Source organism: Dermochelys coriacea, chromosome 24, assembly GCF_009764565.3.
Source record: "Dermochelys coriacea isolate rDerCor1 chromosome 24, rDerCor1.pri.v4, whole genome shotgun sequence".
In the NCBI taxonomy this organism is placed as follows: domain Eukaryota; kingdom Metazoa; phylum Chordata; order Testudines; family Dermochelyidae; genus Dermochelys; species Dermochelys coriacea.
In genome coordinates, this window is record NC_050091.1 from 11,893,159 (window position 1) to 11,916,830 (window position 23,672).

Sequence of the window (23,672 nt, forward strand, 5' to 3'; positions counted from 1 at the left end):
TTTTTTTGCGGATACAGACTAACACAGCTGCTACTCTGAAATCTGTCCTGTGTGAAGCACCTGGTGTGGAATATTAACCTGGGAATGTTGCAAGGAAGTTTTCCTAGTTTACTGTCTGCATTGATACTAGATGGGGATGGGAAATCAGGGGGTGACCTCACTGAGGGACAATACCTGAAGGCCAGCACATAACCTGGGCCAGGAGGGGGCTGGGGCCAGGTGGCACCTTCTGCCGGGGAAACTGGACAAAGGCTGGAGAAGGAGCCGGGGGGAGGCGCGGTGAGACGGCTGGAGGGAGTTTCAGTTTGGAACTGGCTGGGGAGACAGGGGGAGGCCCAGGACCTGAGTCTGGGTTCCCTGCCACCCAAGATGGACCAGACAGAGGGGTCCTGTTCTCAGCACCTACAAGCTCTGTGTTAGACCATGTTCCTGTCGTCTAATAAACCTTCTGTGTTACTGGCTGGCTGAGAGTCATGGTGAATCGCAGGAAGTGGGGGGTGCAGGGCCCTGACTCCCTCCCACCCCGTGACACCTGGCAGAATGGAGCCCCGGGCGAGCATGAGAACAATGGGGACAGCGGGACCGGGGGAGGCACCCACCATAGACGGGCTGATCTGTCCAGGGCTGGGGTCCTGGTCGGGGCACATTAACCCTGTGATGCGCAGGGGCCGTGGATCTGAACTGGGTGACTTGTGGGGGGAGTAACTGAGGCTCCTGTTTTCAGCAGCGGTCAATTCCCCCTCCAGTGTGACCCCACACACACACACCTATCAGGACCAGCCCCATCTCTGGGGACATGAGCAGTTGTCCTGGAGAGCTCATATTGGGTTTGCCTCTCGCTGTGGGGACTAGATTTACTATCACCCCCCCTGTGAGGTGGGGGCAGGTGAATCACATCCCCCCCCCAGCAGTGGAGCCAGGCAGGGCTGTCAGGAAAGGTGGGGCACGGTGCCAAAGGGGCCGTACCCCCTGCCCCATACCTGGGCTGGGAGGGGCAAGGGAGGTGCTTCGTGCCAGCTCTGCTCCCTCCCCCCACTTTCCCCAGCTCTGCTTTTTGCCCCCAGCTGGGAACCAGGCATCTCTGCTGCCCTGGCAGGTCCCGGTGGGTCCCGCAGCAGTGAAGGGCAATGGGGCGAATCCCCCACAGACTGGGCAGCCCTTGGACAGGGATTTTCCTGGCAGGTCAGAGGAATGGGACGGGGCAGGGAGAGGGGAGATCTTGGGACCCAGGTGCCCGGGACACAAAGGCCTCCAATAGGCACCATTGCAAATGAAAGTAGAGGGGCTGCAGGTCAGGATTGAGGGGCACCAGCAGAACTGGGGGGAGCCGGGCTAGCAGGGGTCTGTGGGTCAGGATTGAGGGGCATGGGCAGAGCTTGGGTGGGGGGGTCCCCAGGGCTGGGCTGGTAGGAGCAGATTCCGATGCTTCCTTCCCCAGGCTGATTTCTTCCCTGGGCTCCCCCAAGGCTTTGCCCCACAGCCCTGGGATGGGACCCATCAGATGCCACATTGTTCCCTGCAGATCCTGCTTTGCATAGGGGGGATTAGCAGGGATCAGCTGTTTGTGTCTCTTTGTCCCAGAGCATTTGTGAGGGAACATACCCAGCCCCCCCCATGAACTCCCTTCCCCCCGATCCAGCCCCATGCAGAGACTCAGGTGGGTCCCATTGCAGGCAAGGGTGATGGGGCAAATCCCTGACAGACCAGGCAGCTCTGGGAGGCGCGGGGTGGGGCGGAGAGACCATGGGACCCAGGTGTTTGGGACACACGTGGCTGTAACAGGCGACAGTGCAAATCAAAGCAGAGGGGCTGCAGGTCTGGAGTGAGGGGCGCCAGTTGGTATCTGTCTCTCTTGTCTCCCCCCTGCAGCCTCCATCCTGGGCTCCTGCCTCCAGCCAGCACTGGCCCAGACCCCAACCCCAGTGACCATCGTCCTCACCCCGCCGAGCCCCGTGGTGGGAGGGGGCATCAGCCTGGTCCCACAGAATCCTCCACAGGACTTCCTGTCCTGCAGCTGGTACCAATCAGCGACCGCTGATGGAAACAGCCGGATCCTCACCTATGACCCAGGAACACCCCTCGTTCAGACTAATGGCTTGGCCCACACGGGGCGGGAGACAGCGGGATTGATCTGCTCCCTGCACATTGCGGGGTTAACGCTCAACAACACCGGGAACTACACAGTGCAGATACAGAGCCCGACTAGCCCTGTCCCTGCCATCACAGTGTATCTGCGTGTCTCTGGTAAATGTCACCCCCGAGAGCTGCCCCTTCCCCATTCCCATTCCCACCCCAGCAATGGGGCTCTGGGTGTCTCCCCCTTGGGAAGAACCCGGCTAGGTCACGGGGGGAACCTCCCCCCAAACTCAGACACCATGGGGCAACCTAGGTACCCCAACACCTGAGAAATGGTGACCCCCCAAACTGTGGGGCTCTGGACCCTCAAGCCCCAACTTGCCCCTCCCTGAACTGGGAGCCAAAACCTGACCCAGCCTACATGGACCTGAACATGGACGGGGAGTGACCCTGCCCCCCAGGCGCTATGGCGATTGATTATCTGCATTGCATGGGCACCCAGGGCCCCCTGGTGCCAGGTGCACAGACCTTCCCACGCAGAGCTCACACGCCCCACCCCCCAGAGCCTGGATCGAACCCAGGAGTCCTGGCTCAGAGCCCCCACTCCTCTAACTCACCAGACCCCCCCTCCCAGAGCTGAGATAGAACCCAGGAGTCCCGGCTCCCAGAATTCCACTCTTTCCCAAGTAGCCCTACGCTAAAGTTTATGGCTGGATAACAGCTCATTACTGCTACCAGGCAGCTGGGGCTGAATCCCCCACGGGGCTGTGGGTCAGGAGTCCCACGGTGCTGTTCACCCCTGTGATGTTCTCTCTGTTCCCAGAAATGCTGCCCAGGCCCACAGTGACGCCTGACCAAGTCCAGGTGCTGGAGAACGGGACCTTCACACTCATGTGTAACAGCTCCCCTCGCGCTGACACCGTGCTCTGGCTCCAGGACGGGGTGTCCCTCACACCCAGTGACCGGCTGGGGCTGTCCCCTGACAACCGGACCCTCACGGTGCTGGGTGTCACCCGGGGCGACGCCAGTGCCCACCAGTGCAAGGTCAGGAAGCTCATCAGCACCAAATGCAGCGAGCCCAGCACCGTGACAGTGGCCTGTGAGTAACTACAGCCCCGTCCCCTGGCCGCGCTGCCCCTGACCCTGCTAGCATCGCCCAGCCACGGAGATGCAGCTCCCCCAGCATGGGGCAGAGGGGAAGTTTATGGAGGGCCCCTTCCAGAGATGCAGCTGCCTCTGAAGTGGATCATGGGGGCTGTTTATACAGGCTTCTCAGGCCTGGTGATGAGATGCAGCCATCTCTCTGTTGAGGCATAGCCACTGTTTATACTGGGACCCTCCGTCCATCCCCTGATCTCCTCTCTCTCTGCAGATGGGCCAGACTCCACCAGGATAGACCCGCCTGGACCCATCAACCTAACCTTCGGGTCACTTCTGAACCTGACGTGTGTCACCGACTCTGTCCCAGCCCCGAGCTATCGCTGGGTTCTCAACGGCACCGACATGAAGAAGACCGGGACCAGCTTGAGCTTTAGCCCCACGACCTGGCCTCAGCACGGCACATACGAGTGCCTGGTTCACAACCCCGTCACCAGCCGCACTGCCTGGGCGTCTGTCGCCGTGTGGGTCATGGGTGAGTCCCCGGGATGAAACAACGTGCTGCAGACACAGGGATCCCAGTCCTGGCACCAATGCCCCAGTGTGGTGCTAGGAGCCCGGGCTGCAGGGAGCGGGGTCGGGGGATTGTGACTGAACATCTGATCCAACCCTCCCCACATCAGGGGAGCCGCCCCTGGAATTGTGCCGCCCCACACACGTGCTTGCTTTGCTGGTGCCGAGAGCTGGTCCTGCCCTGGCCACGCTTATGCCTAGGGGGCCACAGGAACATGCCGGCTTCTTCCCAGGCACTGCCTGAGGTCAGGGCCGCCCAGAGCCCACACCCCGAACCCCCTCCCACACCCCAGCCCCTGCTCAGCTCGGTGAGAGTGGGGCAGAGCAAGCGACGGAGGGAGGGGGGATGGAGTGAGTGGGGTGGGGGCCTCGGGGAAGGGGTGGGACCGCGGCAAGGGTGTTTGGTTTTGTGCGATTAAAAAGCTGGCAACCCACAGCCAGGCCCTGGGAGCGGGCTGTCCGCGCAGGCTGGGGGGGGTCCGGGCAGGGCCCCCTTCAGGCCATGGGAGCCCCCGGCGCGATGCCGGCGCCAGCAAGGCCAAGGGGACCGGGTGCGTCTGGCCCGTTGCTGCCCCCTGCTGGCGAAATGTGGCCCAGCCCCCAGCAGGGCTCAGCCGGACAGGGGCTGCCCGGAGAGGGAGCTCTCTGCCCCCCTCCTGGTGAGCCGGGGGACGGCCCCACTGGGCCAGGCCTGATTTGCGTCCCTGGGCTGGGACCCTCTGGGCTTTGCCCCTTCATTGCAGGCTGGGGGCGGGCTGGGCTGGGCTGGGTGGTGGGGTCCAGGTACTGTCAGGTTACGGTGCCCTAGGAGATGGGTTTAGTGGATGTTTGGATCCGACAGGGAGCGCTGGTTTGGACTTTGTGACCCCAGCTTGTTCGTCAGGCTAGGGGTGTCTGTGTCTGGCTGGGGGTGTCCATGTCAGGTTCGGGGTGTCTGTGTCCAGCTGGGGGTGTCTGTGTCCAGCTGGGGGTGTCCATGTCAGTCTAGGGGTGTCTGTGTCCGGCTGGGGGTGTCCATGTCAGGCTGGGGGTGTTCCTGTTTGGCTGGGGGTGTGTGTATCCGGTTGGGGGTGTCCGTGTCTGGCTGGGGGGGGTGTATACGGCTGGGGGTGTCCATGTCTGTCTGCGAGTGTCCGTGTCTGGCTGGGAGTGTCTGTGTCAGTGTGGGGGTATGTGTATCCAGCTGGGGGTATCCGTGTCAGGCTGGGGGTGTCTGTGTCTGGATGGGGGTATCCGTGTCTGGCTGGGGGTGTCCATGTCTGGCTGGGGGTGTCCGTGTCCAGCTAGGGGTCTCTGTGTTAGGCTGGGAGTGTCTGTGTCCGGCTGGGGGTGTCCATGTCCGGCTGGGGGTGTCTGTGTCCGGCTGGGGGGGTGTCCAGTTGTTGCCTGTTTCTGCTGCTTCCTGTTCCCCATGGGCCCTGTCTCTCACCCTGGGCTCCTTCTCTTCTCAGTGAGTCAGACTTTCCTCCTAGCCCTGCCCTGTCTGACCGCACGGGGGGGAGTGGGGGTCGGGTCGTGTGACCCTTTCTGGCAATCTTCACAGGGAGGGTTGGGGCCTGTGTCTAGTCAACCCCTGTCCCTGACTCCCCCCACCCACCCCAAGGGCTTGGAGGGGGGATCAGCCTGGCCCTGCAGCTGCCTGCGCAGAACATGGAACCCGACGGCTCCTCAGTTACTAGCCACCCCCAGCCCCGCTCGGCCCAAGAGCTCCGGCCACGGGCGCAGCGACAATGGGCCAATGGCTCCCCGACATCCCGGGGTAACGCTGAGCAACACTGGGAACAGCAGGATGCAGCGAGTCGGACAGGCTGACACTGATGTAACCCCCCCGCCCCTCTCATGTGTGTGTGTGTGTGTGTGTGTCCCTGCGCCCCCTGCTGAACGGGATGGGTTCTGCTGTGGGGTTGGGTGTGTATGGGGGTGTGTGCGTGTGGATGTGGGTGTATGGTGTGTGTGTGAGTGCATGGGTGTGGGGGGGTGTATGGGTGGGTGTGTATGGGTGTATACTGGGTGGGGGGGTGTATGGATGTGGGGGCGGTGTATGGGTGTGGATGTACGGGTGTGTGTGAGTGTGTATGGGGGTGGGGGTGGGTGGGTTTATGGATGGGTGCGGGTGTGTATGGGGTGTGGGTGTGTATGGGTGGGTGCAGGTGTCTGTGTGTGTATGGGTGTGTGGATGTATGTTTATGGGTGTGTGGTGGTGTGTATGGGGCATGTGGGTGTATGGGTGGGTATGGGTGTGTGAAGATGTTGGTGGGTGTGTATCGTGGAGGTGGCAGGGTGTATGGGTGTGTGTATAGTGTGTGGGTGGGTTGGGTGTGGGGGTGTGTGTATGGGTGTGTTTGTTGGTGTACGTATGTGGGTGTGTGCAGGTGTGTAAGTGTTTGGGAGTGTTTATGGGTGTGTGGCACATGTGTGTATGGGGTGTCGGTGTGTTTGGGAGTGTTTGTGTACGAGTGTGTATGGGTGGGACTGTGTGGATGTGTATGGTGTGTATCGTGGGAGGGTCTATGGGTGTGTGTATGGGTGGGTGGCATGTGCGTATGGGGTGTCTGTGTGTATGGTGTGGGTGTGTTTGGGAGTGTTTGTGGGCGTGTATGGGTGGGGGTGTGTGTATGGTGTGTATCGTGGGGGTGTGTATGGTGTGTGTGCGGGTGTGTGTGGGTGTGTATCATGTGTATTGTGGGGGTGTCTATGGGTTTGTGCATGGTGTGTGTGTGTGTGTGTGTGTGTGTGTGTGTGTGTGCGGGTGTGTATGAGTGTGTCTATGGGTGTGGTTGGGTGGACACACAAGGCGGGACAGGATCAGGTGGCTCAGCCCTGCTCTGTGTCTGTCTGTGCCCAGGGGCCTCACACTGTGTCCTGTTCCCCCCCAGCCCCGGCCCATCCTGCCGGGGGGGGGGGGGACTTTGGCTCCCAGAAATGTCCCAGATTCCAATCAGTCTGGGCTCCGCCCCACCCCCCGGCAGGGGTCTCCCTGTGTCCCCCACTCCCTAACGGGGGGGTTGTCTCCCACTTCCCATGGGTGACTTCCAGGGATGAGCTCCCCCTCCACACAACCTCCACGGGGGCAATATCTGAGGGGAACAGGGGGAGTACGATTCCTTTGAAGGCTGGGGGGCCCTGCCCTCTTTCATGCACCAGCCCCCCAGGGGCCGATTTCTCCGCTGTGTGTGGCCTCCACACACACACATCTGCAGGGCCAGACCCCCCTCGAAGGAGCAGCGGGGGCCCGGATTGCTGCATCCCCCCGCCCCCGTGTTTGGGTCGGGGCAGGGAGAGGGCTCTCCCCCCGGCAGTGGAGGCAGGCAGGGCTGTCAGGAAAGGGGGGGCACGGTGCCAAAGGGGCCGTACCCCCTGCCCCATACCTGGGCCGGGCCGGGCAAGGGAGGTGCTTCGTGCCAGGTCCGCTCCCTCCCACTTCCCCCGTCTCTGCCCTTTGTCCCCAGCTGGGAACCAGGCCTCTACTGTCCCGGCAGGTCCCGGCGGGTCCCGCAGCAGCGAGGGGCGATGGGGCGAATCCCCCACAGACCGGGCGGCCCTTGGACAGGGATTCTCCTGGCAGGTCAGAGTGGGAGAATGTGGGACCCAGGTGTCCGGGACTAAAAGGGCTCCAATAAGAGCCAGTGTCAATGAAAGTGGAGGGGCTGTGGGTCGGGACTCAGGGGCACCGGCAGAGCTGGGCTAGGGGCACCCCAGGGCTGGAGTAGCCGGAAGGGGTCTCTGATGCTTCCTTTCCCAGGCTGGGTCCAACCCCGTCCACCCCCAAGCCTGTGCCCCAAAGCCCCGTGGGCACGCACAGGAGCCCCATTGTTTCCCTCAGCAGGGATCAGCTGTTTGCTTGTGTCTCTCTGTGCTAGAGAACTGGGGGACACATACCCAGACCCCCCGAATTCCCTGCCCCCAGATCTAGCAGGCGGAACCAGCCCCAGGCCCCCCATGAGGGGTGGGGGGAGAAGGGAGAAGACCCTTTCCCTACACTTCCCCCCCGCCGCACTGGTTCCTTCCTCCAAAGCGAAGGGGAAGTGGGCGGAGGAGGCTGGGAGGGGAAGTCTGAGGCTGGAGGGGCCCTGTGGGGCTGTGCTGCCTGTGTGTCCGGACTCCAGGGTCCCGGCCCAGAGACACCTCCCCTGGGTCAAGGCAGGTCCGGCTGCAGCAAAAGGCGGCGGGGCGGCACCTGGCGAGGGGTCCCTTGCAGCTCAGAGGGTGGAGCGGAGGGGACCCAGGTGTCCTGGACACAAACGACTGTAACAGGGGACAGTGCAAATGAAAACGGAGGGGCTGCAGGTCGGGAGTGAGGGGCACCAGTTAGTATCAGTCTCTCTGGTCTCCCCCCACAGTCTCCGTCCTGGGCTCCTGCCTCCAGCCGGCGCCAGCCCAGACCCCAGTGACCATCGTCCTCACCCCGCCGAGCCCCGTGGTGGGAGAGGGTGTCAGCCTGGCCCCCCAGAATCCACCACAGGACTTTGTGGTCTGCAGCTGGTACCGATCAGCGACCACTGATGAAAACAGCCGGATCCTCACCTACTTCCCACAAACACCCCCCGTTCAGAACCCCGGCCCGGCCCACACGGGGCGGGAGACAGTGGGGCCAGGCTGCGCCCTGCACATCGCGGGGTTAACGCTCAATGACACCGGGAGCTACAATGTGAAGCTAGAGAGCCCGACTAGCCCTCCCCTCACCACGACTAGCCCTCCCCTCACCACGGTGCATCTGCCCGTCTCTGGTAAGTGCCACCCCCGGGAGCTGCCCCTTCCCCATCCCCGCTCCAGCGATGGGCTCTGGGTGTCTTCCCCGGGGATGAGCCTGGCTGGGTCATGGGTGGGACCTGCCCCCAAACACAGACCCTGCCCTGTATGTGGCATCCCACCCCCCTGCCCCCAAGAGATGATGACCCCACAATACACAGAGATGTAGGGTTCTGGGCCCCTAGACACCCCCTCCCTGAGCTGGGAGCCAGGACTGAATATGGATGGGGAGTGACCCTCCCCAACAGCTGCTGCTGTCGCAGTTGGTATAATCTGCATTAACCCCATTGTGCTAGCTCCACAGACCTCCCCACGCAGACCCCACTCCCCTGCCCTGCCCGGATTGAACCCAGGAGTCCTGGCTCCCAGAGCCCCACTCTTTCCCATGTCGCTGTGTAGCCCTACAATAAAGTCTGTGGCTGGATAACAGCTCACTACTGCCGCCAGGGAGCTGGGTCTGAATCCTCCACAGGGCTGTGGGCAGGAGCCCCATAGAGCGAGGGCTCCTCTGGGGGTCGGGGTGGATCCAACTGCTCCCCCCAGTGACGCTCTCTCTGTTCCCAGAAATCCTGCCCAGGCCCACGGTGACGCCAAACCAAACCCAGGTGCTGGAGAATGGGACCTTCACCCTCACGTGTAACAGCTCCCCCAGCACTGACACTCTGCTCTGGCTCCGGGACGGGGTGTCCCTCGCGCCCAGTGACCAGCTGCGGCTGTCCCCTGACAACCGGACCCTCACGGTGCTGGGTGTCACCCGGGGCGATGCCAGTGCCCACCAGTGCGAGGTCAGGAAGCCCGTCAGCACCAAATGCAGCGAGCCCAGCACCGTGATGGTGGCCTGTGAGTAACTACAGCCCCGTCCCCCGGCCACGCTGCCCCCGGCCCTGCCAGCATCGCTCAGCCACGGAGATCTGGCTGCTTCTGGGGCAAGGGATGGGGCTGTTTATAGGGGGATCTCTCATGGGTGCCATCCATCCCCTGACCCTGTCCCTCTCTGTGCAGATGGGCCGGACTCCACCAGGATAGACGCACCAGGACCCATCACCCTGACCTTCGGGTCCCCTCTGACCTTGACATGTGTCGCTGACTCCGTTCCAGCCCCGAGCTATCGCTGGGTTCTCAATGGCATCAACACTAACGAGACCGGGACAAGCTTGACCTTTAACCCCACGACCTGGGCTCAGCAGGGCACATACGAGTGCCAGGCTCACAACCCCGTCACCAGCCGCACTGCCTGGGCATCTGTCGCCGTGTGAGTGTCAGGGACGGGTGAGTCCCCGGGATGGAACAACGCGCTGCAGACACAGGGATCCCAGCGCTGGCACCAATGCCCCCGTGGGGCACTAGGGGCCCGGGCTGCAGGGAGCGGGGTCGGGGGATTGTGACTGAACATCTGATCCAACCCTCCCCACAACTCTCCTCCAGATGCCCCTTGTCCAGGTCTCTCTGCTGGGACCGTCACTGGGATCATCATTGGGTCACTGGTGGGGGCGGCGCTGGTCGGAGTCAGAGCCTATTTCCTCTGTGAGTAACACCTGCCCCCCCCCCCCCCGGGAGAGCCAGGACTCCTGGGTTCTCTCCCAGCTCTGGGAGGGGACTTGGGTCTAGTGGTTAGAGTGGTGGTTTGGGGGAGGAAGCCAGGACTCCTGGGTTCTCTCCTAGCTTTGGGAGGGGAGTGGGGTCTTGTGGTTAGAACAGGGGGGGCTGGGAGCCAGGACCCCAATTCCAGCATCTCTGATGATTCCTCCCAGACTCTCGGTGCCGGAACGGGACCCCCAAGGAGAACGGGGCACCCGTCTTGGTGTACGAGAACCTGCCCCCGACAGCCGGGGTGGGGCCAGTGGTGAGTGACAAGGGGCCAGTCCCGCCCCGTTATTCCAGTCACGCTCCCTTCTGAGACCCGACCCACAGCCCCAGCCAGTTTACCCTGTCTCCTTTGGGCGGGGGGGGGAGGGTTACACAAACCCTGGGTCCCACTGACTCTCCCAGGATCCCTCCCCCAACCCCGAGCTCGGCTGGAGAGGCTGTGGGTGGGGTCTATGGAGTCTGGTGCTAAAGTCCCACTTGCCTCTGTTTCCCCCAGGCCCAGCCCGGGAGCCCTCCTGACCCCAGCCCCTTGTACCAGATGAGCACCAGCCCCTTGTGCTGTATCCTGCCCCTGAGGGGGGTTCGGACCCAGTGGGGGGAGGGAGGAGCTGCCCCCCCACAAGCCCTATGGCTGAGAACGGGGCTGGTTATCACATCCCAGAGTGGGGGGAACAGAGTGAGGCAGAAGGGGACCAGCCGGGAGCCTCAGGGCTGAGGGGAGGTGTTATGGGGGGCCCAGCACTGGGGGAGGGGAGGATGGGCCCTGGTGTGGGAGGGACTGTTGGGGCCCCACGGTGGGGAGGGGACGGGGCCCTCCCCTGGGGCAGCTCTGGCTGAATCGTCCCCGTTTCCCCCAGACGCTGCAGCCCCGACAGCCAGACGTGTACAAGGAGCTGAAGTGATGCCCCCTCCTGCCCCCCAGTGTATGCTGGGAGGGGCCCGGTGCATGCTGGGAAAGGCACGTACCTGAGCATGTGTCCCGCCGCCCAGGGACGTCCCGCCGATGAAGCGTTAAAGGGCAGGAACAGCTACCGCCTGGCCTGGGGGGTCCATCCGTCCATCCAGGCTGCTTCCCTGGCGCCCATCACTGCAGCTTCTGGGCCCCTCCAAAGGAATCAGAAACTCGGCGCCTGTGACTGGCTCTGGCTCCATTGTGCCCAGCACAGTATTTGGGAGCCCACCTCTACCACCGGCTTGGTGACGTCTCAGGACCAAACACCCCCCAGCCTGGGGCACATGCCCTGTTTTCTGCCCGCCTGACCTGAGCCTGGCATGCTGAGCTGTGTCCCAGTCCAGGCCGCGGGAGCTGCCCACTGCACAGAGGGGCCCGGGCGGCTCAGTGACTAGACTGGGTCCCACGGAGAGTCTGTGGGCTGCAGGGACTCAGACCTGGGTCTCCCCAGTGCCCGACTGGTGCCCAAAGCAGAGCCAGGGGTCTCTGCCCAGGGCTTCCCCCCCACCCTGCCTCCAGTGCCCGGCTCCACGTCTTCTCCTCCCTAGGGCAGTTCTCCCATGCAGAGCTGTGAAGAGCGATGCCGATCCGCCCGGCTGGGACCCGGGACCCGGGCAGAGGGCACAGGGCGCCGAGGGACTCATGGGGCCCTTGCTCTGATGTCTACAGACCAGCCCCCGAAGGGGCTCGTGGGGTCCCTGCCCAGACCTTGCATCACTGGGCGCGGTGACCGTGGCAAGCCATGTGCCCGGGGATCACGTCCAGAGCTGTGTGTCTGGCCTGAGTCTCAGGGGCTGGTTCCAGCCAGGCAGCGGGAGGCGCCAGGCCCATCCCTGGCCGACAGGAGGCACTGGGCCATTCTCTCTGTGCCCGACTCTGGGGGAGCTGGGTGGTGCCGAGCTCGCCAGGCAGCTGGTTCCACCCAGAGCCAGGCCCCAGCAGCATCTGCACCTGCCCCAGGGAAGGAGCCGGAAGGCAAAAGGGTCCAGTGCGGGGGGAAGGTGTTTCTGAGGACAGACGCTGGCTTGGTGGGAGCTATCACGGGATGCACCCAGAATCCTGCCCCGAGGGGAGCAGCTAACAGCGGGTTTGTCTCCTGCAGGGAGCGTTGGAGCCCGGGCGGCTGGGAGCCAGATGCTGGGGGGAGCTGAACCCCGCAGGAGCTGCCAGAGGCGGGTTCAGGACTTTGGGACGCTGGGAAATGCATCCCCAGTTTATTCTCCATGTTACCCATTGTCCCGTTAACTCCATGAGAATGTAAGAGCGGCTAGAGTGGGTCAGACCTAATGTCCATGTAGCCTAGTGTCCTGTCTGCCAACAGTGGCCAGTGCCACATGCCCCAGAGGGAATGATCAGAACAGGGAATCGCCCAGTGATCATCCCCTGTCGCCCAATCCCAGCTCCTGGCAAACAGAGGCTAGTCTCTGCCCATCTTAGCTAATAGCTATTGATGGACTGATCCTCCAGGAACTTATCTAGTTCTTTTTTGAACCCTGTTATAATCTTGGCCTTCACAACATCCTCTGGCAGGGAGTTCCACAGGTTGACGGTGCATTGCGGGAAGAAAGACTTCCTTGCGTTTGTTCTAAACTGCTGCCCGTTACTGTCATTTTCCGATCCCTAGTTACGAGGAGTAAATAACAGGAGCCTCCAGCAGCTCCTTCTCCAGGTCTGGGCTCTGGTCAATAAACTCAGCCTGGTTTTCTCTGTAAGGCCTGGCCGTGCTGGGGCCAAGTGGGGCATTGGCTGGGGGGGGTCACTGCTCAGCTGGGGGGTCCTAGTCCATGGGGGCAGTGGAGCTGGGAACTTGGCCAGTGGGCAGCACCAGGGGCTGGGCACCCCAGGGGTATCCTGGGCGATTGGGAGGCGCCGATCGCTGACCTGTCAAGGGCTGAGTGGGGGGGGGCAGGGGTCTGACCCCCAGCAAAGCCAGACAAGGCTTCTCACAGTGGAGCAGATGGTCGTGGGGGGCCTCCCAGCCCGGCACCCTAGGAAGCATCACACGGCACAGCCCAGGGGTGCAGGGGGAGTAGCGTGAGATCAAAGGCCCCACATGCGAAGCAGCCAGGCCACGGGAGCCCCCGGCCCGATGCCGGTGCCAGCAGGGCCAAGGGGACCCGGGTGCGTCTTGCCCGGACCCTGGCCATGCTGGGCACTCACTGCTGCCCTCTGCTGGAGAAGTGAGGTCCAGCCCCCTGCAGGCTCAACCGGACAGGGGCTGCCCCGGGAGGGAGCTCCCTGCCCCCCTCCTGGGGAGCCGGGGGACAGCCCTGCTGGGCCAGGCCTGATTTGCGTCCCTGGCCTTGGACCCTCTGGGCTTTGCCCCTTCGTGGCAGCAGGACCCAGGGGTGCTGGAGCCATATGCACAGTGGGGGGCTGGGAGCCATTGAACCCTGCAAACCCTGCATATGATGGAAACCACGTCCAGCCAGGGGGTGTGGCAGCCCCCCTATTTCCAGCACCCACAGCAGGACCTGTCTTGATCCAGTCTGGGGGGGCGGTCTGTGCTATGAGCCTGGACCCCCAGTCAGGGCAGCCCCACAGGGCTGGGTGAGACTGTCCCCTCCGAGCTGCACCCACCCACTTTCCTTTTGGCTGCTGGGGACAGTGTGTGTGTGTGTGTGTGTGCAGTCGAGGGGGGTGACTGCCACTTCCGGGGGGTGTCTGTCCCCTGGGTCTCACGCTCCTTCACAGCCCCCCCCCCCACCCGCTCCCGTTCCTGCTGGTTACCCTCGGCCCCTCCCAATGTGAGGAAGTGGGACTGATCTTAATGTTTCCTCTGAATCCTGAAGGAGTGCCTCAGTTTCCCCTATGCATTTCTTAAGTCTCTAGGTGGTGGGATAAAGGAGAGTAATTGTTGCAGAGCAAAGGGTCAGGGTACATAAATGGCGACATTCTGACTCCTGGCAACTGATGACCTGGCCCTACCCCGCTGCAAGGTGAGAGCTAAAGGGTTGGAGAACAAAGGAATCCGGTACCCTCCTGGCCCGAGAACGGGACAAAGCCCAGAGGAGGGGGGGCTGGAGAGAGTTTCAGTTTGGGGCTGGCTGGGGACATGGAGTGAAGTGCAGACGGGGTTGTCTGGCTCACTGCCCCCCAAAATGGACCCAGCTGAGGGATCCTGTTCTCTGTACCTACAAGCTCTGTTTTAGACCACGTTCCTGTCGTCTAATAAACCTTCTGTTTTACAGGCTGGCTGAGAGTCACGTCTGACTGCGAAGTTGGGGGGCAGGACCCTCTTGCCCCCCCAGGACCCCGCCTGACTGGACTTGCTGTGGGAAGCACACAGAGCGGCAGAGGATGCTGAATGCTCCGAGGTCAGACCCAGGAAGGGGGGAGCCGGGTGAGCTGTGTGTCCTGCAGACAGGCTGCTCCCAGAAAGGAGACTTCCCCAGAGTCATGCCCGGCTCCGTAGGGAGCAGTTCCAGAGCATCGCCCAGGGACTCCATGACAGATGGTAACCAGCAGGAATGGGAGTGTAACAGCATCCCCGGGCAATGCTCTGGAACTGCTCCCTATGAAGCCAGTCAGAACAGGACCCCTCAGCTGGGTCCATTCTGGGGGGGCAGTGAGCCAGACAACCACGTCTACATTTCACTCCATGTCCCCAGCCAGCCCCAAACTGACTCTCTCCAGCCCCCCCTCCTCTGGGCTTTGTCCCTTTCCCAGTGGCCCCGGATCCCTTTGTTCTCCAACCCTTTAGCTCTCACCTTGCAAGGGGGAAGGGCCCAGGCCATCAGGTGCCAGGAAACAGGGTGTCGGCCATTCTCTGTGTCCAGCCCCCTGCACACACCTGCCCTCTAGGGCTCTGCAGCGACCATACACCCTTATCCAACCCCCTAGATACACAAGAACTGCATAGGGGAAACTGAGGCACTCCCACACTATTCAGAGGAAACATTAAGAACAGTCCCACTTCATCACATCTCTCCCCCCTTCGAGACTGAACTGAGCGGGGTCACTTTAGCCGGTGACCTGGGGAAGTTCGAAGCCACCAACATTCCCATGGATGCCCCAGCATCTCTCCCGTTCCTTGGTGGGAGTTACACCAGGCCCTTCCAGTTTCATGCCCTCCCTTAGGTCGGGGGTGGTCGATAGCACTCGCATGCCACATGTGGGAAGGTTTATGCGGCCCGTGCCCTTTTGCCACCCCAAAACCCCCGGGGGTCAAACTGGGATCGGGTCTTCTCCCAGCGCTCCAGTCTGGAGGGCTGCAATTCGGGCTCTCTTGGTTAAGAGCCCCCATCTTGACCTGGACCACATACTGTTCACTTACAGAACTAGTATGGAGACATCCCCTTCTCAACAACCTTGTCTCCCCAACAAGCTGGCCAAACACAACCACTTCGTCATAGGGCTGTTTAATTTTCTTAACAGCTTTCACTTCATCTGAGACCTTCTCAAAGCCATCCACACTGGATCCTTCAACAGGAAAGTCAGTGGCTTCATTCACAACAGAAAATTTCCGGTTGTTAGGAACTGAAACTTTCTTGATTAAATCACTTTCACACCTTTCAGTTGCAGTAAACTGCTTGCAAAGACTCCATGAGGATTCCTTTCCCTAGGGGCTTTTCTATGCAACAATTCACCCTTCACAGAAATTCTGTCCTTACCCTCTTCACCTAGGACTTGCTCTAGAGGAACACTTTCCTGAGCAACTACAGACTCTTTCTGGGTCTCACTTACATCCACAATCACCTCTGGCCCATCAGGCGGATTCCTACACAATCCCCTTTCAGGCAAACTCACAAACTTCCTAGATAAAAGGTTAGAAGCCTTCTCCTTCCCTTTGCCACACACAAGTTCAGGAATCTTTTCTTTCTTGCTACAGGTTTCCACACCCTCAGTAGGTAACACAATCAAATCACCTTTCTGCTCTCCTTGTGCCCTGGGTAGGATCTCACCCTAATTAGACAGAGTTGCTACACCCTTTCCCAACAACACACTAGCAACAGGCAAAATACAAGCACCAGAATTGTCTGGTCTCTGGGATTTTACATAGACACTAACTGGATGCGACCTAGTTACAGGGCCATTCTTCCTAGCGCAGACAAACTTAGGACCATTCCCTTCCTGGGCTTTAGCTGAATCCAGAACCAACTCTGAGACAACTGCACTATTCTCCACCATCACAGGCTGAAAGGCCCCTTCTGTCTGCTCCACAGACAAAGAAGAGCCGGACACACTTTCTCCTTTCCCAGACACCCAGCTCGGGATCCCATTCCCCTGGTCCCAGCACACAGGGCTGTTCACAGACAACTGCTTGGAGACCGGGGTAGCTCCCTCCATAGGCAAGTCAATACCCCTGACAGACACAGGCACGTTTCCTTCCCTGTCCCACTTCTCCACCCAGCTAACAGGTAAGGTGCAGGGACACTCACCTTCCACTCTCCTCGCCTTCCCACCCTGCTGACTAGACAAAGCCATCTGCTCACAAGGCTGCCTAGGCTCATCCAAACTTTCCTTACCAAGCACCTTCCCACTCCCCACAGATCCCCTGCCATGCCTATGTCTCCCCCCACTCAGCTGGGGTCTCAGCTCCCACTGTGCTCAGCGCTGCCCTTGCTGTCCCCGTGGGGGTAGGCAGCGAGCTCGCTGCTTTCCTCACTGCATCAGAGCCAGCGTGAGCCCCCTCTCCAGTATGTCTCTGTCCCACCCAGCCCAAGGGGTTATAGGCAGGCAGGTATCCTGAGCCTAGCAGCTTCTCCCTGCTGCCAGCCAGGTCATCTGCATTTTCAGTGACCATTTCCCTCTCCGCCGATTGGTTCCCTGGATTCAAATTCAAACTCTTGGCAGTTACAGGAGCAGGGCCTGGATCCTGTCCCAAAGAGACACGGTCACCCCACAAGAGGGTCTCACAGCTGGTTTCCTGGAGAACCCCAAAGGCCAGCCAGCCCCACCCCTCTTGGGTCTGCACAGGGATCTGGGCCATAGGCTGGGCGAGGGGCTTCATCCCTGGGATCCTCACCCAGCTCACACGGCCCCCCAGCATCTGAGGCTGCACTACCAGGGGCCTGACAACAGTTCTCTGTGTCCCAGGATCTCGCCACCCCATGAATGTCTCCCCATTGACCATCACCTTCCGCTCCCACTGGGGGTCCGAGGGGCCTGAGCCCAGGAGACTCCACACAGCCATATAGGTTGGGGTCAGGAGTGGGAGCCTGTCCACCTCCCCACCCATCTGGCTGATGGAGTCTATGGCCTTGGGACCCAGCAAGGGAGCTAGACACTGGGGCTGTTCCGCAGGGTCCCCCTCATTCAAATCGCCATCCTGCTCAAAGGCAATGAGGGGGGCACCCACATCCCCCCCCTTAACCAGGGGCAGCAAGGTTCCCTGCTGAACTGGCACCCCGGGGTCTATCCCCACTCACCCCTGGGGGATCCCCTCTGCCTCTCCGCTCCACCACCACCAGTTCATGCTGCTGCTTCTGCAGCTCTTTCTCGGGCTCTCGCTGTCTCTCACAGTCCTCTTGCTCTCTCGGACTCAGCTCCAATCCCGTCCGTCTCCGATCCTCCATGGGGAATCCGATCGTGAAGACCCTCGTCTGGTCGGGATACGACACTCGGGGATGCCTGGCTACCACTCCAGCTGCTCCCAGATCCTGCTAGAGCCCCATTTGGGGTCAGGAATCTGCTCCTTAGAGTGATCATCCTCCTCCAGCTGCACAATTAACTGTGTCTTGGTGAACTTTCCAATGCGCAACCCTCTCTTTTTGCACAGGGTTACAATGTCCTTCTTAAGGAGATGGTGACTCTGCTCTTCCCAAGTTGTTGTGGACTCACAGGTCTGTGTGCTCTCAGCTCCCCACGGTCTCCAGGGAGAACCCCTAGTGTGCCAGCCCTTCTTGAGGTAGCCACCTCTTTGTCAGGGTCGAGCTGCAGACTCCTCCGCTCCTGGGATCACTCGCTGCAATCCCCAGGGGATCCCTGTTACTGCACAGTCCTTTTTTCTCCCAGGGCCAAGCCGCAAGCTCCTCCGTCCCTGAGACTGCTCACAGCAGTCCCCAGGGGGACCCCATTACTGCACTGTCCTTCTCACTGGTCACACACTCCCAGGGGTTAACCACCTCCCGAAACCATCCTCTCTGAGCCTTCAGCACGCCTGATCCTCGTCAATTCCCCTTCGTTTTACTGCTCCCCAGTCACTTACTGCATCCACGGGGTGCAGTACATCCCACTGCTGCCACCCGTTGTCACGGAGTCCCCGGGCGATGCTCTGGAACTGCTCCCTACGAAGCCAGGCAGGACTCTGGGGAAGTCTCCTCTCTGGGAGCAGGTTTCAGAGTAGCAGCCATGTTAGTCTGTATTCGCAAAAAATTTGTTAGTCTCTAAGAAGCCACAAGTATTCCTTTTCTTTCTGTGAGCAGACTGTCTGCAGAGCAAACAGCTCACCCGGCTTCCACCTTCCTGGGTCTGACCTCGGAGCATTCAGCATCCTCTGCCCCTCCGTGCGCTTCCCACAGCGAGTCCGCCCAGGCAGGGTCCTGGGGAAGCCAGAGGGTCCTGCCCCCCAACTCCGCAGTCAGACGGGACTCTCAGCCAGCCAGTAAAACAGAAGGTTTATTAGATGACAGGAACATGGTCTAACACAGAGCTTGCAGGTGCAGAGAACAGGACCCCTCAGCTGGGTCCATTTTGGGGAGGGGGCAGTTAGCCAGACAACCCCATCTGCACTTCACTCCTAGTCCCAAGCCAGCCCCAAACTGAAACTCTCTCCAGCCCCCCTCCTCTGGGCTTTGTCCCTTTCCGGGGCCAGGAGGTCACCGGATCCCTTTGTTCTCCAACCCTTTAGCTCTCAACTTGCAGGAGGGAAGGGCCCAGGCCATCAGGAGACAGGGTGTCGGCCATTCTCTGTGTCTATATCCTTGCACACACCTGCCCTCTAGGGCTCTGCAATGATCATACACCCTCATCCCACCACCTAGATACTTAAGAACTGCATAGGGGAAACTGAGGCACCACCATACTATTCGGAGGAAACATTAAGAACAGTCCCACTTCGTCACACCCTTGGCCCCTCCCACCAGGTATTGCTCAACCAGCTGATTACAGCAGTTCCTGTGGGCTCTCCCAGAGCAATTGGCTCCAGCTCGCGGCAGAGTCAGGCAATGTCAGTCATACCTGGGTCACATTTTCAGGGTTTTTTGGGAGGCCTCTCACCATGCACCAGGCTCTCCTTGGCATGACTCTGGCTCTCGATTCGCGCTCCCACAACTCCTGTCCCAGCCGGGTGGACATGCCCCAGGCTGGCATTGGGCCCTGGGTACTGGCCTAGTGGGAGCTCCAAGGATACATGCTCACAGCGCAGAATGGGGAAAACGGGCTCTGGCCAGTACCGAGCGGCCGGGCTGCCCCCAGCAGCGCACGGCAGAGGAATCACGGTCCTGGCAGTAACTGGGCACAGAGCCGTAACACACGCGGGCGCCCAGACTCACCCGGGCTCCGGCTTTGGGCCAATCACCAACTGGTCAGTGAAAGGACGCGGCACAGAGCTCACACGCCTGGCGTTCAGGAAAACCTCTGCCACGGAGCCCCATGGGGAATTCCCTGCTGCGTCGGGGCGCTGGGGCCCAACCACGCTGTGTGCGGTGGGTCGGAAGCCGGCCACGGGGCGTGGGCCAAAGGCGGTGCTGAGCGGAGACTCACTGGCCTGACGGAAGGTTACCACAGGTGGCTGTGCAGCCCGGTCTGGGAACCAGGGTTAGTCACCAGTTTATTAAGGCCCAGACGTGCCGGGGCTCAGCCCTGGCACAAATGAAGCTCTGTGCACCCTGGTGCTGTACCCCTGCAGAGGACTGAATACCGGGGGAGGGGGAGGAGCTGCCCCACATACGAGTCCGGGGCTGAGTGTGGGGCTGGCAATCACACCCCAGAGATGAGGTGGAGTGAGTGAAGTTGGGGGTGGCCCCCCAGGAGCAGGGCCCAGAGCCCCAGGTCAGGAAGGGTTGGCTGGGGGGGGCGATGCTCTCCCCCTCACTCCCAGTTCCACATGGTTCCAACACCCCCCAGGTCTCTCGAGAGGTAAGAACCCCCAGGCCGGGGAAGGGAGCTGGGGCTGATGGTGCCTGGGCAGCCACCAGGGGGCGCCAGAGATGGGACGATTCTCCCCAGGACTGAGCCTCAGGGGAGAGTCCTGCCCCCCCTCCCCCCGCCCCCAGCTCTGCCGGTGCCCCCCACTCCCGACCCGCAGCCCCCTGTTCCCCCCAGCCCTGCCGGTGCCCCCCACTCCCGACCCACAGCCCCCTGCTCCCCCCAGCCCTGCCCCGCCCCACCCCGCCTCCAGCTCTGCCGGTGCCCCCCACTCCCGACCCGCAGCCCCCTGCTCCCCCCAGCCCTGCCCCGCCCCACCCCGCCCCCAGCTCTGCCGGTGCCCCCCACTCCCGACCCGCAGCCCCCTGCTCCCCCCAGCCCTGCCGGTGCCCCCCACTCCCGACCCACAGCCCCCTGCTCCCCCCAGCCCTGCCCCGCCCCACCCCGTCCCCAGCTCTGCCGGTGCCCCCCACTCCCGACCCGCAGCCCCTGCTCCCCCCAGCCCTGCCCCACCCCACCCCCAGCTCTGCCGGTGCCCCCCACTCCCGACCCGCAGCCCCCTGCTCCCCCCAGCCCTGCCCCCTCCCCAGCTCTGCCGGTGCCCCTCACTCCTGGGGCTCCCCACACATAAACCCTCCCCAGGCTGGTATTTAAGGCCCTGGCGTTGGGTTTGTTCCAACTCTTTGTTCACAGCAGATTCCAAGTGCCTCCCCCAGAGCCTCCCAGAAACTCAAACAGGGATGGGGCTGGTGGGGGAATAGGACATGGGGCCTTTCCCCTCTGGGGTGCCCTGGCCCTGATCTGCCCCCAGCATAGGGACTGGTTGGCTTAGGGGGGCAGTGAATCGGTACAGGGCCTTTCCCATCTAGGGGACTCTGGCCCCGATCTCCCTCAGGGCAGGGACTGGCTGGCGGCGGAGGTGGGGGGGATCCCCAGTTTTTAAGGTGGGGGGGAATTCACTCATCTCATCTGATCCCCTTGTACCTCGCAGGCCAGCGAGTTTCACCCAGTGACCCTGCGCTAAGCCCCGCTCTGGGTCCGAGATGGAGCCATGGCCCTCAGGAGTTTGTTCCCCTAGTCCAGGGGGGCCCATGCTCGGGCCCGCGGGCTGTACAGGGGCCCCAGAGCAGTTTATGAGGCCCGTGGCTGCTGCAGCAGAATGGACTAAGGGCCAGTTCGTTAGTGTGTTGTCGTCAAGCGCTGGCCTTAGGGCTGGGCGCCACGGTTGTGTGGGGAGCTGTCCAAGTGCCGCAAGCTGCCGGACTGGGGCTGATTGTGGGTGAGCCCAGGGCTCCTGGCCAGCTGGGGGGATATGGGGCATGGGGCTGGGGGGGAGCCTGGCCCACACAAAGCCGTGGTTAGGTGTAATCAAGATGGGCACCTGCCCTAGTGACCCCCTCAATGTCAGACTGACGCCTCCTGTCACCGCTGGGATTTGTCTGCTATCCCTGCCCTGCCCCCAGCTCTGCCGGTGCCCCTGACTCCTCCACCTTGTCACCCCAGGCGATGCTCTGGAACTGCTCCCTACAAAGCCAGTCTGGACTCGGGTGAAGTCTCCTATCTGGGAGCAGCCTGTCTGCAGGACACGCAGCTCACATGGCTTCCACCTTCCTGGGTCTGACCCCGGAGCATTCAGCATCCTCTGCCCCTTCAAGACACCACTGACTTCTTGAGGAAACTACAATCCATCGGTGATCTTCCTGAAAACACCGTCCTGGCCACTATGGATGTAGAAGCCTCTACACCACCATTCCACACAAAGATGGACTACAAGCCGTCAGGAACAGTATCCCCGATAATGTCACGGCTAACCTGGTGACTGAACTTTGTGACTTTGTCCTCACCCATAACTATTTCACATTTGGGGACAATGTATACTTTCAAATCAGCAGCACTGCCATGGGTACCCGCATGGCCCCACAGGATGCCAACACTTTTATGGCTGACTTAGAACAACGCTTCCTCAGCTCTCGTCCCCTAATGCCCCTACTCTACTTGCGCTACATTGATGACATCTTCATCATCTGGACCCATGGAAAAGAAGCCCTTGAGGAATTCCACCATGATTTCAACAATTTCCATCCCACCATCAACCTCAGCCTGGACCAGTCCACACAAGAGATCCACTTTCTGGACACTACGGTGCTAATAAGCGATGGTCACATAAACACCACCCTATATCGGAAACCTACTGACCGCTATTCCTACCTACATGCCTCTAGCTTTCATCCAGATCATACCACTCGATCCATTGTCTACAGCCAAGCCCTACGATATAACCGCATTTGCTCCAACCCCTCAGACAGAGACAAACACCTACAAGATCTCTATCAAGCATTCTTACAACTACAATACCCACCTGCTGAAGTGAAGAAACAGATTGACAGAGCCAGAAGAGTACCCATAAGTCACCTACTACAGGACAGGCCCAACAAAGAAAATAACAGAACGCCACTAGCCATCACCTTCAGCCCCCAACTAAAACCTCTCCAACGCATCATCAAGGATCTACAACCTATCCTGAAGGATAACCCATCACTCTCACAGATCTTGGGAGACAGGCCAGTCCTTGCTTACAGACAGCCCCCCAATCTGAAGCAAATACTCACCAGCAACCACACACCACACAACAGAATCACCAACCCAGGAACCTATCCTTGCAACAAAGCCCATTGCCAACTGTGTCCACATATCTATTCAGGGGACACCATCATAGGCCTAAAGAAAAGGAGTACTTGTGGCACCTTAGAGACTAACAAATTTATTAGAGCATAAGCTTTCATAAGCATCATAGGCCTAATCACATCAGCCACACTATCAGAGGCTTGTTCACCTGCACATCTACCAATGTGATATATGCCATCATGTGCCAGCAATGCCCCTCTGCCATGTACATTGGTCAAACTGGACAGTCTCTACGTAAAAGAATAAATGGACACAAATCAGACGTCAAGAATTATAACATTCAAAAACCAGTTGGAGAACACTTCAATCTCTCTGGTCACTCGATTACAGACCTAAGAGTGGCTATCCTTCAACAAAAAAACTTCAAAAACAGACTCCAACGAGAGACTGCTGAATTGGAATTAATTTGCAAACTGGATACAATTAACTTAGGCTTGAATAGAGACTGGGAGTGGATGAGACATTACACAAAGTAAAACTATTTCCCCATGTTATTTCTCCCCCCCACCCCACCCCCCACTGTTCCTCAGATATTCTTGTTAACTGCTGGAAATAGCCTACCTTGCTTGTCACCGTGAAAGGTTTTCCTCCTTTCCCGCCCTTGCTGCTGATAATGGCTCATCTTAAGTGATCACTCTCCTTACAGTTTTCAGAGTAGCAGCCGTGTTAGTCTGTATTCGCAAAAAGAAAAGGAGGACTTGTGGCACCTTAGATACTAACAAATTTATTTGAGCATAAGCTTTCGTGAGCTACAGCTCACTTCATCGGGTGCATACTTCTCTTTCTCCTTACAGTGTGTATGATAAACCCATTGTTTCATGTTCTCTGTGTGTGTATATCAATCTCCCCACTGTATTTTCCACCAAATGCATCCGATGAAGTGAGCTGTAGCTCACGAAAGCTTATGCTCAAATAAATTTGT

At 60.4% G+C, this 23,672-nt stretch overlaps 1 protein-coding gene across 1 annotated transcript; it reads left to right on the plus strand.

The window, feature by feature from the left end:
- The first annotated feature begins 889 nt into the window (after positions 1 to 889).
- LOC119847913 (carcinoembryonic antigen-related cell adhesion molecule 8-like) lies at positions 890 to 11,194 on the plus strand. Its single transcript, XM_043502281.1, has 10 exons — positions 890 to 1,182; positions 1,870 to 2,244; positions 2,900 to 3,175; positions 3,449 to 3,709; positions 9,061 to 9,336; positions 9,499 to 9,748; positions 9,893 to 10,020; positions 10,248 to 10,339; positions 10,580 to 10,621; positions 10,941 to 11,194. The coding sequence occupies exons 1-10, from the start codon at positions 1,128 to 1,130 to the stop codon at positions 10,983 to 10,985; spliced, it is 1,800 nt and encodes a 599-aa protein (XP_043358216.1). The 5' UTR covers positions 890 to 1,127; the 3' UTR covers positions 10,986 to 11,194.
- Positions 11,195 to 23,672: the final 12,478 nt, after the last annotated feature.

Excerpts from the sequence above, each read along its gene's own strand:
- LOC119847913 (XM_043502281.1), top strand. The coding sequence starts at position 1,128 with ATGGGGCGAATCCCCCACAGACTGGGCAGCCCTTGGACAGGGATTTTC. Across the intron at positions 1,183-1,869 it reads GACAGGGATTTTCCTGGCAG|CCTCCATCCTGGGCTCCTGC; the intron begins GTCAGAGGAATG and ends TCCCCCCTGCAG. Across the intron at positions 10,340-10,579 it reads CAGCCGGGGTGGGGCCAGTG|GCCCAGCCCGGGAGCCCTCC; the intron begins GTGAGTGACAAG and ends TGTTTCCCCCAG.